Source organism: Syngnathus acus, chromosome 12, assembly GCF_901709675.1.
Source record: "Syngnathus acus chromosome 12, fSynAcu1.2, whole genome shotgun sequence".
Taxonomy (NCBI): domain Eukaryota; kingdom Metazoa; phylum Chordata; class Actinopteri; order Syngnathiformes; family Syngnathidae; genus Syngnathus; species Syngnathus acus.
Genome location: NC_051097.1, coordinates 5,895,362 through 5,913,357, shown reverse-complemented (window position 1 = coordinate 5,913,357; position 17,996 = coordinate 5,895,362). Strand labels below are relative to the sequence as shown.

General features: G+C 41.9%; 2 protein-coding genes and 1 long non-coding RNA gene across 4 annotated transcripts; 2 read left to right on the top strand and 1 right to left on the bottom strand.

The window, feature by feature from the left end:
• Window positions 1–442: 442 nt before the first annotated feature.
• Window positions 443–5,052, top strand: oacyl (O-acyltransferase like). The gene is made up of 15 exons (XM_037266248.1): window positions 443–616; window positions 1,399–1,532; window positions 1,617–1,695; window positions 1,763–1,898; window positions 1,962–2,158; window positions 2,622–2,834; window positions 2,911–3,013; window positions 3,242–3,343; window positions 3,415–3,580; window positions 3,668–3,747; window positions 3,816–3,926; window positions 4,037–4,160; window positions 4,250–4,436; window positions 4,599–4,741; window positions 4,834–5,052. Exons 1-15 carry the CDS (start codon window positions 460–462, stop codon window positions 4,954–4,956), a joined length of 2,055 nt encoding a protein of 684 aa, XP_037122143.1. The 5' UTR covers window positions 443–459; the 3' UTR covers window positions 4,957–5,052.
• Window positions 5,053–6,669: 1,617 nt separating this feature from the next.
• On the top strand, window positions 6,670–17,092 carry alpk2 (alpha-kinase 2). 2 transcript variants are annotated; one of them, XM_037265979.1, is made up of 11 exons: window positions 6,670–6,727; window positions 8,146–9,439; window positions 10,346–11,519; window positions 12,538–12,685; window positions 13,087–13,214; window positions 13,625–13,666; window positions 13,735–14,003; window positions 14,484–14,572; window positions 15,911–16,128; window positions 16,208–16,256; window positions 16,333–17,092. In XM_037265979.1, exons 2-11 carry the CDS (start codon window positions 8,192–8,194, stop codon window positions 16,541–16,543), a joined length of 3,576 nt encoding a protein of 1,191 aa, XP_037121874.1. In that variant the 5' UTR covers window positions 6,670–6,727; window positions 8,146–8,191; the 3' UTR covers window positions 16,544–17,092. The 2 variants fall into 2 exon arrangements, with proteins under 2 accessions (XP_037121874.1, XP_037121873.1); XM_037265978.1 differs by having other exon boundaries at window positions 13,735–14,033.
• Window positions 16,887–17,782, bottom strand: LOC119131489. The gene is made up of 2 exons (XR_005099676.1): window positions 17,605–17,782; window positions 16,887–17,472 (listed from the first exon to the last, which is right to left on the bottom strand). It is a non-coding gene; the product is annotated as an uncharacterized LOC119131489 (long non-coding RNA).
• Window positions 17,783–17,996: the final 214 nt, after the last annotated feature.

The window sequence follows — 17,996 nt, the reverse complement described above, 5'->3', positions numbered from 1 at the left end:
AATAATGAATCAGATTTACTATGATTATCATTATCATTATCAGTCATTATTATTGATGTTTTATTTAAAGGGTTGAAATAATTACTAACTTAAGGTAACGCAGTGGTAAAAATCACTGAATTAGTTGAAATTACATTGACTTAAGTCTTAAGTTATCAAATGTGGTTACTTACGGGAAAATGTTGCTAATTAAAAATAAATCACTGGCACTTCTACTAAGACAGAGTGGAAATGTCGAGGAAATTAAGCATGTTCATGAAGGTGCTAATCGCGTTGATCCCGCAGTGACGCAGTGACACTGTGGATCTTTTTTGTTAACATCCCGTGCAACTGAATACTTTACACCTGACATGGGAAATCAGGTGTTGACGTCACAGCTATCAAGGTAGTTTTTCAATGTCGCCCGCCCCTCATTCTTTTAAAAACCCACTCCTGTAAAAAGATGAAGGCACTTTTATCATGGCCCTTGGTTGGATGAGCTTGTTTCTTCTAGCAGGTTTAAGTATACTCATAAAGACAACACGGTCGTTGACCGTGTCCGAAAAATGCACAATGGACACCAATACTTTCCTATGGGAAATAAACCAGGACAAGCCTAAGGAATATGCTGTTCTCAGTAAGTGGTGGATATTTCAATTCACTTTTAGCAATTTAATTTTTAACCCAAATTGTACTGTCATGTACTGTCTATATGTTTCAGAAATTGTCTTCTTGATTGACAATTAATTAAAGTGCTTGGTAGCATAATGTTTTTAAAATAAGGGCTGCAATACAAATTGACCAAGGGGCCTTTTTGGGCCAAAACCTTCAGTTTGGGAAAAAGAAATTAATTTGTTAATTTAAAATGTTTTGGGGGGCATTCCACAATATTGATATAACAAAAGAAACACATTTACTCTTAGTCACTTAAAAAAACTGTTCAAATAATTGAAAAATATTGAAATATGATGTGCAACCAATGATTCTTGACAAGTTGACCATATTTTTTTTTTTTCATAAGAACCAAATAAGATTTTTACATAGACTAACTCTGTAGTATGTAAATGTCAAATGTCAAAAACTGGCAGTTTCCATTCTTGAGTGGTAAGAATGCTTGGTTTATTTAAGTCTTGTTAAATTAATGTTATTAAGGAATATGTTACAGGTATAAATAGCTATAGTAAAAAATCTTTTGTAGTGGGATGAATATTTTGACATCAATGTTAACTACTAGGTCCGAAACAAAAGCCACAAATTCATTTAGTCTGCAGTTACTCTGGGGGCCATCAGGGGGCGACCAGTATGTTTTAATGGGAAGATGAGATAGATGGACACTCTTCCAAGTTGAAGTCTGTTTAAAATATAAAAAGTAATGTAATGTAATGTAATGTAATGACATGTATATATTTTTAATTGCAGTGTATGATGCCTTTGGGAAACAGGCTAGCAATGTTGAAGGAGGTAATGCCAACCGGCCTGGCCTGCTGCAGCAGTGTCACTCTGCCCACAGTCCTTCCTTCTCAGGACAGTACTGCCAAGTGTTCCTCAAGCAGGTAAGGCCAAATGATGCAAACTACAGTGACTAAAATATCATCTTGATTAAATTATTATTTTACTTTTTTGTATTTTACTCACAGGGAACCATTCAGTATTTTGTGGGTATCTGTGTCCCAGACTCTTGTGATGAAGAGGAAGTAGAAACATTGGTGCTGTACGGTCAGTTAATTTAAAGCCACTGTGTTCTGTGTTCCTAAGAATAATGCATGTATTCACGTTTTAACAGATACATTTAAGATGGGACACATATCCCTTGTACCTCCATTACCTTCTATTCTGGTTAATGAGTCCACTCAGGAGATGTTTATGACTCACTGCTTGTCGGACACTGTTGCCCCTGATGCATCGGATGTCGCATGCCTGTAAGAGGACCGCATATATTCACCAACATCCTTCACCTTAACCGAACCTCCTTTCTATCACAGGTTTATATGTTGTGCAATGCTAGCGATTCCCCTTGCCGCCACGCTGTTCTCAGCAACAGTGAGGTGGCACCAGAACCAGGCGGTGATGCCAACTACAGAGTCCGCCTGTTTAAACACGGGCCTCAACCAGTACGGGACCCTGAAGACCAATGGTTCGTTGGGTAGCGAAGTAAATGGTAGCACAACAGAGGCATATAGTAAGTAGAATGTACTGTACTGTCCAAAAACCTTAGGCTAGCATTGCGTTATGACTAGCATTAAAAGTAGTGACATTACTATCCATCCACTATCCAAACCGGTCACAAGGTTCAGCTAAACTATATTTCTTCATAGCATGGTTGTAACGTTGCTGTTTTTAACAGCCAACAAATAGCCTTTCGGTAGTAAAACTACTTTTGTGATCAAAAAATGCAATATCTCATTTGCATCCCTGGTGAAATTGTCAGGTCAGACCTCCGACACATTGAAGAGACAAGATCTCCTAATGGCCTGGGAATTCTGGGATGAACTGAAATCTAGTGGCTAAAAGCAAGGAAGTCTGGCTCTCTCTGCTCAGGCTGCTGCAGAGCAAAGGATAACTGATGGAAGCTGATTAGCTGACTTTGGCATAGTGAACTATGTAATGCTACCTGCTACCTTACTGGGTCATGTCTCCCACAGACGATACCAGAGGTGGATCTTCATGTTTTCCCAAAAGCTGCATATATCAGTGCCTACAGGCCTTCTCCCTTCAGACGACCAGCAGGGGTATCTTCAGCAGTTCCTCAGGTTTCCCCGAAGGCGGCTACTCTTCCTTGAATGGCATCCGCATTCTGAGCCTGTTATGGATCATGTGCGGACATTCTGCACAGTTCCCCGTGATAAACAACCTAGGTACTACTTAGCTAAACCTTGCCTTGTGAGATGTGTAGGTCCAATGTGGTCACATAAATGATTATATCATTCACAGACAACTACAAAGACTGGAAGAAAACCGTAGAAAGAAGCCCTCTGTATGTGTTTTCTCTCAGTGGACCAGTTTTTATGGCCGTTGACACCTTCCTCTTGCTAGGGTGAGACTAAAGCTGCATTCCAGGACACTGAGAAGTCAGAAATTATCTTAGACTAGGAAAGGTCAGAGTTCCTACTTGCTAATTGCTTGGAGATTTAGAAATCTGACGTGACTTGACAATGGCAGTTGAGAAATCTGAGTGAGATTCGTTCGACAACCCAGGAGTCTTGAATGAACACACACCAAAAAGAAATTGATTTGATTCCGTAAGCATTTTTTTGTCTTTCAGGGGTCTACTTAGCGCCAGGTCTCTTCTTGGCTCCATCCAAAGAGCAGAAGACAAGCTGAGTTTTGGTCTCGTGATGGTTTACCTCTTCAGGAGGTTCAAAAGGTTAGCTCTCGGTGCCGCGATGGGAAGTCATCATGGAAACAGAACAAATGAACTGTCTTTTTTCGTGACAGGATCCAGCCGCTGCATATCTTCGTGATGTGTTTCACCGTTGGCCTTATCTCTGTGGTGCACTGGGGTCCTTACTGGTTTCCATTCATAGACAACTTGATGGATTGTAAGACTTACTGGTGGGGCAACTTGCTGCTGATTAGTAATCTGCTCCCAGTCCATGAGATAGTAAGGTCAACCAGTAGCTTTGAAGGATGACCGGTATTATTTTTGTATCTTGAAATAGTCGTTTAAGAGAACTTGACCTCTCCGCAGTGTGTTCCTTGGACGTGGTACCTCTCTTTGGACTTCCAGTGTTACGCCACCACTCCCATACTGGTCTATCTCTTCAGATTGTATGTCCAAACATTTTACTGCATAATTCAAAAGATCAAAACAGCACTCATTCTGTGTCTTCTGCCAGGAATAGAGGTGTCTTTGCAGCCGTGGCAGGAGGCCTTGTGTTGATGACCATGTTAGCGAGTTCAATCGTCACGGCACTTCTACAGCTGCCCGTCTTCCAGCCATCTACGCTGTAAGACCATAATCGAGTCAAAATTTACCTTCTCAAATGATAACTTTAAAGTATGACTTTTTCTTGTAACATTATGATTTTACTCTCATAAGATTGCATTTATTTTACAGGACATCAGAGAATTATGTCTTGTATTATTATGTGAAGCCTCACACCAGATATGGACCATTTTTAATAGGAATCTTAACTGGAATATACCTAACGACTAAAAAAAGCCAAGTCTTAAAGCATAAGGTAGGATTCGTCGTCCACAATCCAAACTCAAATTGGTGTCACTGTCTTTGCCATCACATTCAAATGCTTGTCTCGTGTTGTTGCTCTAGTGGCAGGCGGTGTTGGGTTGGTTCTGTTGTCTGTCAGTTTTGGCGGCATTGATAGGATTGGCCTACGCCCTCCAGGGGATCCCAGCGCACCCTTCCGTGCCACATGCGCTCTACCAGGGACTGCACAGGCCAATGTGGGCCCTAGCGATTGCCTGGATCATCCTGGCCTGTGAGGAAGGCTATGGAGGTAAAGGCAGGCGTTTGATTCACAGGGGTTATAATGGTTTTGGAGTTTTCATCAGAGTAAGTTTTTAATTTCTTTCTATCTTTCTTAGATGAATTAATTTTCAGATTGGGTTGAATAAATATATCTGCTCGATCATGCGTCATCAACATTTCTCTCCTGCAGGGTTTATCAATAGCCTCTTGTCATTGTCTCTGTGGGGTCCTCTGGCCAACATCAGTTTCGCCTGCTACCTGATCCATCCCGTCTTCATCCTGGTCTACATTGGACTACAGGAGACGCCCATCCACTACACAGATGTCAACTTTGTGAGAACTTGGCTTCTTCGTACTGTCTGCTGTGTGAGTGACTTGAATGGTCGTACTGTAGTGTATCTCTGGATTTCTGTGGTCTTTCTTAGATGTACCTGTTCCTCGGCAACGTGGTGCTCACACTCGGGACGAGCGTGGTCTTAACAGTCCTGGTTGAGAAACCCTATGTCCTCCTCAACTGGAATCGTAAAGCTGGCCCAGTACAACACTGACGAAAACCATTAATCAAAAACCAACTGTGATAAGTCGTCTTTTAAGCTCTGAACATTTCTGTCATATCGTGAATAAAAATGCCACATTAGTCTGTGCATGCTTGTTTTGGTTGGTTTCTAAAAAAGATTATGCAACCAGATTAACCGTTACGGCACATTTTAAAATAAATATATATTTCCTCCGTAATATTAAGGATTTGAGAGACCTTTGACAGCATTCCTATAATACAATTACTTTTTTCTCTGAATATTACCACTTAATCCTTTTTTCTTGTGTGTGGTTGGTACTATAAAATTATGATTTGTTGTAACTTGCAATTAGTTCATTCATTAATTCGGTTTAAATAGGTTTCTTCCCATGTTTATGACTTTATCCTTGTAAAAAATAAATTTGCTCATAAAAATATCCTCGTTACCGCAAGATCTTAAATTTTCTAATAACATGACTACTTTCATATTCCATTCAGCTGACTCTCCCACGCAGCGTCACAACAACAAAAACAAAGCAGTGACGCACATGTTGGACATGTGCAGCATCACCGGCTCCCCACTCCTGGGCCCCCTGAGCCTGGGCAAGGAGGGCAGACGGCAGGCTGTGTAACAACACTGTATAAAAATACATCATGCTGTTGTAAGAGGACACTTGGTCACTCTGTCTCATTGAGTGCGTGAGTCCAATCCAACACGCCACAACAACATAGCGCACAAGGTGTAACATGTCCGTACGAGTGCCGTTACAATACTTTTAGCTTCTATTTTTGGTCCACATTTCCATTCATACAGTTGCCAGCCACCACTACTGTTTCTATACACGTACCTAGAATGCATCATATTCCACAAGAGAAACATACATCTTTTTAATATATATTGACTTGTCAACTTGTTCATCATACTTTAGTGTGTTGAAACTTCTAATTCGTCAAACTCAAACTGCATCAATTTATTTTTGGATTGAAAATAAAAGAAAAATAATAAAATCCAAGCGAGGATGCCGAGACACTGAAGGAGATGCAGGAATTTCTGGAAAGTACTGGCTTTGTGACAACAATCTCCTGTCTTCTTCAAACGTCCAGGCTGTACAAAAGTGTTGAATCACTAGATAACATACACAGTGCAACGTCGTAGACTGGCTAATGATATTAGCATAGATTTTACGGTAACGACTCCAAACAACTGCTACTTATAATAATACAATAATCCCTCAGAAAATATGACGTTTTCCGAGTTTAGTGGGGACAATGAAAATGCCTTCTCTGCCTGTTAATGCTTATTATTAAATGCTGCAACTCTTCGAGGGGAGCTCAGTACTGTCAGTGGCATAATGTGGTATTACATTAAAGTTGTGCAATTAATTTGGGACTTGCCTGTATGCATAAGCTCAAACTCAAAAAGATTGGTTTGGTAGGTAGACAGGAACAATCATATTTGCACAACTGTATACTTCATCGGCACATGCTCCACACTTCTATAAAATACAAATCGGCGACATCTTTTTTCACCCCCGTTTTCTTGGTGGCTATCAAAACAGTACGTCACAAGCACTTTGGTTGACGCCAGCAAATAGGCCATAACTGTAAATATAGATAAGCCTCTTAACTGTTGAGGATCGGCACATGTCCGCACTATCAGGTAACTTTGCGCACGCAAAGAGTCTGTGATGGTGGGGGGCCACCTAAAAATAGCCCCGCCCCCCTCCTCTCACATTTGAAGGAAAGTTCACCCTCAAGTGGTGCATCACAGCTTTAAATCTTCAAGCACGTCTATGGGAGAGGTACGTACTTTGCGGCCTGTTTGTTTTTATTAGCCTTGAAACCACTCCACAGGCTTGTTGCTTCCAAAATGGCCCATGGGGTATTTTGGCTGACAGAGGATTTAAATTGTTGCACAAGCTTTTATGATTGATTGATGGACTTTCCATCATAATCACTCGCTGCTTAAATGTCATCTCTGGAAACTTTTTCGTGTAGTTTGAAGCGGTGTGCAATACTGCATGACTTAGATACAATATGTATATCAATATTTATATAAATAATGTGGGTGCATCAACAAATATCTAAATTATTTCCCCCAAACAAATGGAACGGATTTGATCTGAATTCAATTTGTTTAAATTGCTCAAATGTATTAAAATGTTCCTTTCAGATCCTACTAACTATAATAAAAGAAAAACAAAGTTTTTTCCTTTGTTTGAGTTTGTCTGGATTTTTAAAAAACAATTTAAGACATGATTACTCCACAACTGATAGGGGTAAAAAGCAAAACAGAAAATGCATGATTACAACTTAATATAATAATAATTACAAAGTACAAGGACAACAACAAATATTAATACATACTAAGTAAATAACTAAACAAAGATCACGCCTTATCTGGAAAGAACTATTCTCTGATATTTGGTACAGCTGTGCAAAAAGAAAAGGAATTCAGCATTTATCAGTCAATAACAATATTGCTTATGATTGACCCACTTGTAAATTATGTTTGAGTTGGGATGTAAAGACATTTTCTCCTTTTTAGAGGTGTATATAGACATAAAAGCTTGCATAGGGCCCAGGACTAAATAGTGCAAATTGCGATGAGGGCTTATTAAAGACAATGTGTCCCTTTAAGCTCTTGCATGTTAGTGTGTTGTTGTTGTTGTCATGTAGCATGCTTGAAGCAAGGTGCCCTTCACAGAGTATGTGACAAATGCAGGCCATGGGTGAAGATGGCCTGGTATTTTTCCAGCCTCCTTGCCACCAGTAAGTCCTTCGAGCACTCGTGTAAATCAACAGAGCCACTTTCAACACCTCATATCGCCACCTACAGCTACGAAACACTCACATGTAGGCTTGCAGCGCAGAAGTGCAGAACTTTTTGACCAAATTTAATCAAATTGAAGGGCAATATCAAAAGCACCTGGCACAACTGTTTTTATATAAAGTGATATTGTTGACTATTGAGGGATTAAAATAAGAATCAATAATTTCAATCAAAATGAAATTCTACAACTTAATATTGTGGGTTTTCTAAAGTGCACTACTATTGGAAATGTATTATACAGAAATAGTATGATGGCATTTCAAAATTCTGATTACGTTTACTTTTGAGGGCAGCATGGTATATTATTGGTTAGCTAAACTGCCTAGAATCTTGGCTATTCATTTTTTGTGAGAAAAAGTTGTCATCTTGCCATGCATTTCCATGCAGGAGGAGGCAGACGGCAATTTAAGAGGTGTGAAAACCAGCTGGATCGATGGATCTGACGCTGATCGCCGCAGACGAACAAAGACAGTCACCAACTGTGATGCCTGAGTCTCAAATTAGTCAGGATTCTGGCTATTTTTCTCTTTTGGACCAATCGGAACCCCCGCTACCCTACCTACCTGGGGGGCTTATCTCACATGTTTCTGAGATTTGCACTGACCCCATTCAAATACCAGATACAAGAAACCTATTCAGGATGGAGTCGCCAACTCTGGAGAGTTCCAGCGCCTCTGGCCTCAGTTCCAAGCGCCGTCAGACCAACTATCAGAGGTCGTTGTCAGACAGCTCGGACACTGACTCAGCCACAGGCTTCATGTCGGACTTGTACATCTTTGAAAATGACACTCGGGACTTTGTCCTGAGTGCAGCTGCGCCGCAGAACAGACTATTTGATAATAATCATGACGCCTCTCCCATTGCGTGCTGTGATTCAGCCAAGAGCGGGACACACAGTCCCACCACGTATAAAGACTGGGTGACGGCAGAGTCTGAGTCAGGGCTAAAGCCACCTGCTGAGGTCACCCGGATCACTCCGCGAACACCGAGGAGCGTCAGTCCTATTGAGTTGTGGGTGGATGCCTGCCAGTATCTGGATAAGACGGATGTTTTACCTACTTCCGCTTCCAGCGACTTATCTTTGGAAGATATTTGGGGGTCGGGTTACAGCAGTGACGGGATTGGCTGGGGCAGAGATGACAACAAGGGTTGGAGGCCGCCAGTGGAGAGGTGGTCCTCAGTGGAGAGCTGGGCCAGCGCACTCTCTGACTGGAACGTCATCGGCACACCAAGGCAGGAGCTCACGACCGCTTTCTCAGAGATAGGAGCCGAGATAGACGCCTTGACTGAAGCGCTAGCCGACATTAAGCCCAATAACGAGACGGACGGAAGGATGGGAGTCCAGGATAAGCCAATGGGAGAAACCATCCAAGAGCAATCCATCCAGGAATGCTTCACTTTCCAACCAGAAATTAGAGATGATGTCCAATCTCTTGAAAAGTCAACAACTGACAATCAATTTAAACCAAAGGAACCTGCCGTAAACAACTTTGCACACGAGAACCAATCGCTGGTTCCACTTGGCTGTGACTTGAACAGCCTCATCCCTGCATGGACTCCCATTGAGGAAATGGACCTTCCTCAATTCGTCCAGTTTTCAGGGACAGAAGACAAGATCGTACTGAAGATAGTAGAGGACGTAGATGAGACTGAACAACCTGCTGAGCTGACAACTGAACAGGTAGGACGACTTAAGATCAATTTTGAATTCTATCGCCAGCCAAGGAATTAAGTACACTTCATCTTCATTATCCAATGCAACACCCCTGATTGTTTAAATTGTTTAGCAATATAATCATAATCCTGCACACACTAACGTGTAATGAATGGGAAGTAATCACGTCCCAGACATACTAATAAAATTATACGCACAGATGAACACAAAGTGCGGTACGGTGGCATTTAACCGGCAGTCATAAGGGCAAACGTTCTCATCTCACCGTGGTCACGGAGGTGAACACAATGTAAAATAGCTATCCAAATATTTTCACCCTCCCTTGCCAAGATCGAGCGCCAAGATTTGGCAGGATGCCTCGTTTTGGCTTATGCTGTGCGGGAGTAACGGGTGAAAGAAAATGAGGGAAGGGCATGAGAAGAGCCTAATAATAGCCCAGGACAGGCATGATAATAGCATGCATCTCTGGTGTGTGAGGAAGGTGGAGTTGAGCACAGCTGTCGATTTTAACACAACTCCCCTCTGAAAAGGCGAGGACCAAGAAGGGGTCCCGCATTGGTTGTCGGTCAGTGCGCTGTAGACTAGAGCCACTTGTGTGCAGCACACATGGCCGACGGGCTTGGATTTAAACGCACGGTCTTGTGTGTGGGTCGGTATCTCTGTGGATCAACGGGAAGGTACGTGACCAGTTTTCATTAGGTTTGAGAAAAATATCAAATCTGTCCTTGGATCTTCAGTCTCAGTTAGTTTGGAACTGTCATAAGTTGTACAGTGCCTCATTGGGAAAACAGTTGTCCATAATTGAGCCGTTGGGGTGGGAGATTAAACAGGCGACAGAAGAATTCAACACACGAGGAGAGGGATCACCATATTGTTCTCAACTAATCATACCATTTACTTTGTTATTTCCAGTTGTCAGGAGATGGGTGGTTTAAGGTGACAGAGGATCACAGCGTCTCCCAGCCCGACCCTCCACCCAATCAGTGCAAAGATCCAATCACCGGTTCAACAGATATTGACTGTAATGGACTCGGAGCTTCTGAGGAAGACGCAATGAACCCGCATGTGCCAGTGTTTAATGGTGGCGGGCATGCGGCACCTGACACTCTGACAGACCCCGGTGGAGCAAGCCAGGGTGGGTGTCCCAACTTTATTGTGCCCGTTGCTCCTCTTGAGGTCAGGTCTGCCCTGGAGTATCGCAGGAGTAGTTTGGAAGGAGATCAATTGAGGACTTTCAATAATGCCCATGCTCGAACGTGGACTCTTTGGCCGCTATGCCACGAGGTGGCGACAGACAAGGAGGGTCACGGACTCTATAAAGAACTTTCCAACTTGACAGTTATCCCGGAGAAGAACCACACCGTTCTCGATGAGTCGCATGTTTCCAACACAGCAAAAGTAAGCAACCAAGACGCTGCGGCTAAATCAAAACCGAATCATGGGGCATCAGGAAAGATGGCCCATAAGAGCGAGGGCAAACACCGCTGCAAGAAGGACAAATCCACCGTCCATCATCAGAGCACTACTGCTCCCAAGAAAGAGGAGAACTCAGCTCACCTCACAATCGGCAGACCAAAAGAAACCCTTGAAAATTCAAGTTGTCAGCGTGTCGAAGAGAAGACGTTGGTTGCCGACACTGCCAAGTCGCACAGCAAGAAGAAAAAGAAACACCACCACAATGCGAGCGGAGCGAAGACTGCAGCAGAGCCTCCGGTCGAGACGGAGCTTCACGCAAAAGCGAAGAGTGCTAAAGGACGGATTGAAATGTTCGAGGCCAAGATGAGCACCGAACACGGCAAATCACACAAGGACGCAAGGGATAAGAAGCACCTAGAAGTTTCGAAACCCTCCCGGGGAGAACACATTCACCAAAACGCAGAACACAAAAATACCCGCGAACCGACTAATGATGATCTCTTTAAAAAGCGTCGCCTGTCCAAGGACAAATTTGCAAAGCTTTTGGACTCAAAGGAGAGTGTTTCTGTTTCGGTGAAGGTGGCTGAGAGACAGAAGATGGATGTCAAAGCGCCAAGCAAGAAGGCATCCAGCGAGGTGGTCAAACACACCATAAGTACACACAAGGAAGGTAAGACTTGGATACATTTCAATTTACACCATAAAATTATCACAAAATGATCAATAGAAAAAACATTGCATATACATATTAAGTTAAATATGCTCCTAAAAAAACTGCTGTGGGATTTTTAAGAAAATACATGTCCAAGGTTTGTAACCATAATGTGCTGCTCTGATCAGCATAAATGGTTCAATAGCCATTCACTGCTAGATAACTTAAATAAATGATCTCCCCTAGTTTGAAATTAAAGGGGTTGTTCAAGTCACATTTTGTGCCCAAACAGCTAGCAATAATTTCAATCTGGCTGTAAACATACATGTAAAATATAATTAAAGGGTTTGTTGTTGCAATTAGGCTGCAGCAGTAACCAAAAGCGTCCGATATACAGGGGGTCCTCGGTTTACGACATCGATCCGTTCCTACGCAGCGACGTAAACTGAATTTCGGTGTAAGTCGGAACAGTAATAAAATGAGACAGTTCAGTAGTAAAAAAAGAGAAAACAATTCCTTACCTTTATTCCTGTGGTTGGCTTGAACACTGGAAGTGGCGTTGCAAGAGAGAGACGACGCAACAGTCAAAAAATTGTGTCTTCTTCGGTCCACAGCCTCTTTCGCGGTGTATTCTTCCGCCGCGCGCAGCAACTAGTTCGCGCACGCGTAACAAATCTTACCTTTATGATGCTTCCGCTTACCGCTTAGGTCGAAAAAACGCTTTAAATATATGAGACGCGTGTCGTACCTCGACCGTCGTAAACCGAGGACCCCCTGTCCTATAAATGTTGGAAAGAGGGTGTGGGACTAATGTTGTCATTCAGGCTAAATAATAAAAGTGGAATTTACTGGTGGAATTCCTAACCAAAAACTAATTACAAAACTCATTAATGCATTGTTTTCTGCCTGAACGGATTGCACAAGAAATTGTAACAGAAAGTAAAATATACTTTTTAGTGGCTCAGCTTGTGCTTAAAAACAACAGAAATGTTTGATCTGGGACAATTAAAAAAATAAATGAAATTCTGACTTACAGAGCCGAAGGTGACACAACCTATCCAGCCGGCGTCCGTGAGCGCCGAACCACAAAGTCTGAGTCTGTGGTGTCAGTTTAGTGCCATCTCGGGCGAGCACACCATCACTTGGAAGCGAGAAGGTGCTGTCCTTGCGGAAGTCAAGCGAAGGTAGTTCAACTTGTTTACCTCTGCCAAGGAAGATCAATTGTTTGAGTTAATATTCGGGTGTGATTTTTCCAGAATATTACACTTACGCTGTTTGTTTACTGGCTGCAGAAAAGATCACATGATCAAATCAAATGTTGAGTTTATGTGACCACTAAGACAGAAATATATTTTTCTGTTGAACATTTTTACAACCAGTAATGTTTCATGCCTAAACGGGCTGCAGAATAACTTGAAAATTGAAAACGACAATTAATGGGCTGCATAAGATAACACAGATCATGTTAAATAATGAGAGTAAAGTTTACCACCACTAATTCCAATGCAGAAGTCAACCTGATGGGCACTGGAATTGGTGCAGTCCTTAAAATTCTCCCTTTGTGATGTCATATTTGTCTCTGAAGTGCAGGGGACGCGAGTCGTGCATCCTTGACCATCCCCAACGCCTCCCACAAAGACCTGGGCAAGTACCAGTGCTGTCTTAGCAGTTCGCAAGGCTCCGTCACGCTCGACTACGTGCTCACTTATGAAGGTTAGGACTCGCAAGACCTTGTGACAGTGATTCCAAACCACTGGGCTGGGAAATTATTCAAATGAATCTTAATTGCTCCTATAAATATAATTTAGTTCTGAAAAATGAGGTATCATTGTTCATTTACAGTTAAATACTCTTCCACTAGGAGGCAGCAAGTAGATTCAAACTGTTTGTCCACCAATTACCATTTATACAACAGAAGAAGTCCTGGCAGGCAACGGTTATTTATGAGTATATTTGGTGAGTAGATTGACATGAGATCATCATTTCTGTATAGAGTGGTGCCTTTAAAATATGAGTTTAATTTCACAAAGTAAATGCTGTTTTGGTTTGGAAACACTGCCCATTGAGGTAAATCTGTAAAAACATTTAACTAGAACTTTCAATTGACTGTCACTTCTTCACAGTGCTCCGTGAGATTGTAATCCCGCCGCCGCCAAACATCACACGTGAGTTACCATCGACTGTTTGAAAATTCCCTATACTCCTCCTTTCTTACCGTTCTTCTTTTCTCCAGCCGTCGCCGTTGATGTGGGCTCAGAGGTGGAGGACGTCCAGTGTTCCCAGCTGCTCTTCAAAGACCACTTCCTTTCTGAGCAGTACTTCAGCGAGAACCAGTCCGTCAGCATAGTCACAGAGAAAGCCCACTTTGGGGAGGGCATGCACCGGCGGGCGTTTCGCACCAGGCTGCGCAGCGGTGGGGTGCCCCTCCTGCTGGCAGGACCCTCATGCGTGCTGAAGGTGCACAACTCCATCAGCTACGGGACCAAGAACAATGACGAGCTGGTTCAAAGGAATTACACTTTGGCTGTTGAAGTAAGCAGCACACTGACCACTTCAAATTAAATGTAGTCATTGAATAGTTTAGCAACTTAATAAACACATGTAAATCGAATTAAATATTTTTTAATATAGTTCTGATTCAAAAATGCGTATTTGTATTTTTTTACAGTGAGTTTTTTGTCTCAAATTTGACTTCTCTTTGTTAAATATAAATTTTAATATTATTTGTTATTACATTAAGTACCATAATTGTCTGGCACATCCAGTGCAGTACTTTATTTTGTTACGTGCGTTGGCCTTCGTTTTAAGTGTGATACATACAGAACATTTTCAGCAGCCACTTATGTTACAAATGGCTGTCACTGTCGTCGATGCTTCTGCAATATATAAATCATGTCACATGCCACATTAAAGTCCAAAATGTGATATGATGCTTGGCTTCACAATCATTCTATTATTAGCATGTGCTAATGTGTCATGCAGGAGTGTCACGTTCAGAACACGGCCCGAGAGTACATCAAAGAGTACACCGACATCGCCCAGTCCATCGACGCCTTCGGAGATGTCCCGGAGTAAGTAACAACCCATCAAATTTCCGACTAAAACCGGCCCACGCCACCATGGGTTGATCATTTTTACATCTACTATAAATTTATCGCAACAGTGTTACATTATGGATGGAAGTGGAGATGATTTACACATTCCAAATGACAAAACATGAAGTCAGATATGTCTTCTTACACCTAGTACCACTTTAAAAAAGTATTGGCTCTCCTATTACCACCATGTTAAAATGGAGTGGCGTAGTAGGACTGCTCATTCAAAATGAGGTAGAAGCTTTATTTCCCAAAAAGTCTATTCTATACTCTCTTTAATATTATTGCAAGCCAATGTAACATTGTTTATAGTTCAACATTAACGTAACACTTAATATAGGGGCAAAAAATACTATAATGATTCAGTTAAAATGTATAGCACATAAGTGACTGTACATAAACACTGTACCACTCCAAGTTTGGTTTTATTCTTATAGATTAAATGCAAATGTATTGTACCTAAATGTTCAATACAACATTGTCAAAGTGTGGTAACACTAGTGTAGGGATGGGCAACGAAGGGGGTTACACTTTCTAATCACATTTACGACAAAAATGCCATTTGTAATACGGACGTTTTTTTTCCATAGGCATACAACTGCTAAGTTACAAAAAATAACCATATACTGTCCCGCACTGAAAGGGCTCTCGCATAAATGGCGTACTGTATTCCCATCCAAACATGAACAGCAAACCAACATTAACCGAAAGACCTCATTTTGTACATATTTGTCACAAAACCTACTTACTCGAATATTTTCACATCATACAACTAAACGTTTTTTCGTATGTATTTCACATCCCCAAATCAAGTCTGGCTCACTCACCTGTGTGAAAAGTGAAAAGTTAGTGGGAATCCGCTCGTCCAATTAAGCAACCATACGCGTTTATAACACTATTAAGCCTTGAATATATTTATTTTTCTGGAGGACTCGAATGTATTTAACCCTCATAGACATTAAACGAACTCTCAACGCTATGAAGAAACAGAATTCTACCGTTGTTTGTATATTTTGAGATCGGTGTTGTCGAATGGAGAGTTCGCGGCACATTCTTCTTCGCTATTATAGTTACGGACTTGGAGGCGCAGATGAGCAATTACTGCCGTCTTGTGGTCAAAATTGGTATTACGTGTTTTAATGGCTCAGCATCATTTTCCATCCATCCAACCATTTTCTGAACTTCTTCTCCTCACGAGGGTCGCGGGCAGCTCCATTTTCATTTTCTAAATAAATCGGGGGCCACTTAAAGTGTAGGCCGCAATTAATGCCGGCAAGTCAACACTAAATCTGTCTTTTCCTTCTCTTCACACAGGATCATTCCCATCTACCTGGTTCACCGGCCGTCCAGCGACATCCCCTACGCCACACTTGAGGAGGAGCTGATAGGCGACTTCGTCAAGTATTCGGTGAAAGACGGAAAAGAGATCAACCTGTTGAGGCGGGACTCGGAAGCCGGACGCAAGTGTTGCACCTTCCAGCATTGGGTTTACCAACGGACAGATGGAAACCTGCTTGTTACTGATATGCAAGGTGGGCAATCACGTGGGTAAAAGCATTTGAGAAAATAGTCCACTAATAGTAAATCCCCAAATAACGTTATGTTTTGTAGGGGTCGGAATGAAACTCACTGATGTTGGAATAGCCACCTGCAAGAAAGGGTAAGTGTAAAAAATCGAAAAGACTTTTTAAAAATCTGAGGGATATTAACAGACAATTTCTTGACTTGATTTGCAGCTACAAGGGCTTCAAGGGCAACTGCGCCACTTCGTTCATCGAGCAGTTCAAAGTTCTGCACCAGTGCAACGCGTACTGCGAGATCCTTGGCCTGACCTCCCTGCAACCCAAAGTGGCCAAAAAAACAGCCTGCACTCCCAGAAGCAAAGCACAGCCTTCAACAGGATCCAAAAAGAAAATATTTGGGCCCACTTTGAAGGCCAAGTCTTAACACCAGGAAACGCTTGGACTCGATTTGGGGTCTTGAACTTGTCTTACACTGACTTTTCTTTTTTACTTTTGTGATGTTTCCAAGCGTGTGTGTTCATTAAATTAATGAACTGGTTAATTAATTTATTGGTGGAAACACTGTTGAATGTGAAATAGAGAGCAGAGGACGTATTGTATGTTGTTATTTATGGATTCAGTGTGAATGCTTTTAGTTGTTGAATTTTTATTTTTATCCATGGGCTACTTTTAGAACTGGATCGCAGGTTACTCACGTGAACCTCATGGGGAGGGGCTACCTGCTACCCATGGGCAGTTTGTTCTAATTCGTAGAAATGCAATAAACATGGAATAAAACGTGCTTTTCTTGATTGTTGAAAACTTGAGATATGCAGTCATGACAGGAAATGGACAATCCTGATTTACCAGTTTTAACATTTTGTGTTTTATGTTGAGTCATGAAACTTTTTCTTTGATGGACATCTCAATAATGACCTTAAAATGGTCACTTTGAACCAAAATGCCAGACGCCAAAATAAATGATGTCACAAAATCTTGGGTGCATTTTATTTTTTACTGTATGTATTCACACCACAAAATTCCACGAGGGGGTCCCGATTGTCTGCTTTCATTGTAAAATTTTCAATCAACAACTTTGAGAAAATTATCTAAATTATGTAAAGTGTTTCATTTTTAATTCTATATAAAATTAATTCATTAATCAAGGCTAAAGATTTTTTATGGTAGCCATTTTGAGAAAATCAGGGGCGGTCCGATTCGTGTTTTTTCCACCCTGTAGCTATTTAGTGTGATGATGGCGTTTGATTGACAGGACACAAACACCATTGTCACACTCCACAGCTCTCGAGGACGAATGCTGGTTGGCGGTTGGATGAATTCTGGGATCAGTCATAAAAATCTGCCATCAGGCAACTAGGGAAAAAAAAGATTCAGAAAATAAGAGGGATTACCCAGAAAAGTTACCATTTCGCAGCAGGGTCAAGCCGTGACATCTGTGGAATTCCCAGACCATGTTCCTGTGGATCAATCAAATTTTGTGCTCACCTTTATTTGGACTGGATGACGGTCGTTTCCTGACTCCTGTTCCAGCCGTGTCCAACAGTCTTCATATACCTTCCGGGAGCTTTCCAAAACGGTAAAAGTCCAGAAGCTGACAGGGCAGGCGGGGAACCGAGGGAGGTCCGTGCCCGGTGCAAGTCTTTATGTAGACAAACAGCTGGTTGCCCATTAGTGATAAGCGGCAGGGCAAGTATTGATCGACCCTGACCGGAGCCAAGTGAGGGTGAGCTGAGGTGGGACCAAAGAATAAATAAAAGGGCTGTTGAGGCAACAGGGGTCTTTTACACCGCAGGTCACTCTGCCCAATTTGCCTTTTAGAACATATATTTTCAGATGATCCATATATGCAGTTTATTCAGTACATTTGCATTAAAAAA

Coding starts and splice junctions, on each gene's coding strand:
- alpk2 (XM_037265978.1), top strand. CDS start 8,192: ATGGATCTGACGCTGATCGCCGCAGACGAACAAAGACAGTCACCAACT. Junction 14,573..15,910: donor GCCTTCGGAGATGTCCCGGA/GTAAGTAACAAC, acceptor CTCTTCACACAG/GATCATTCCCATCTACCTGG. Junction 16,129..16,207: donor GCTTGTTACTGATATGCAAG/GTGGGCAATCAC, acceptor TATGTTTTGTAG/GGGTCGGAATGAAACTCACT.
- oacyl (XM_037266248.1), top strand. CDS start 460: ATGGCCCTTGGTTGGATGAGCTTGTTTCTTCTAGCAGGTTTAAGTATA. Junction 3,581..3,667: donor TGCTCCCAGTCCATGAGATA/GTAAGGTCAACC, acceptor ACCTCTCCGCAG/TGTGTTCCTTGGACGTGGTA. Junction 4,161..4,249: donor GCCAAGTCTTAAAGCATAAG/GTAGGATTCGTC, acceptor TTGTTGCTCTAG/TGGCAGGCGGTGTTGGGTTG.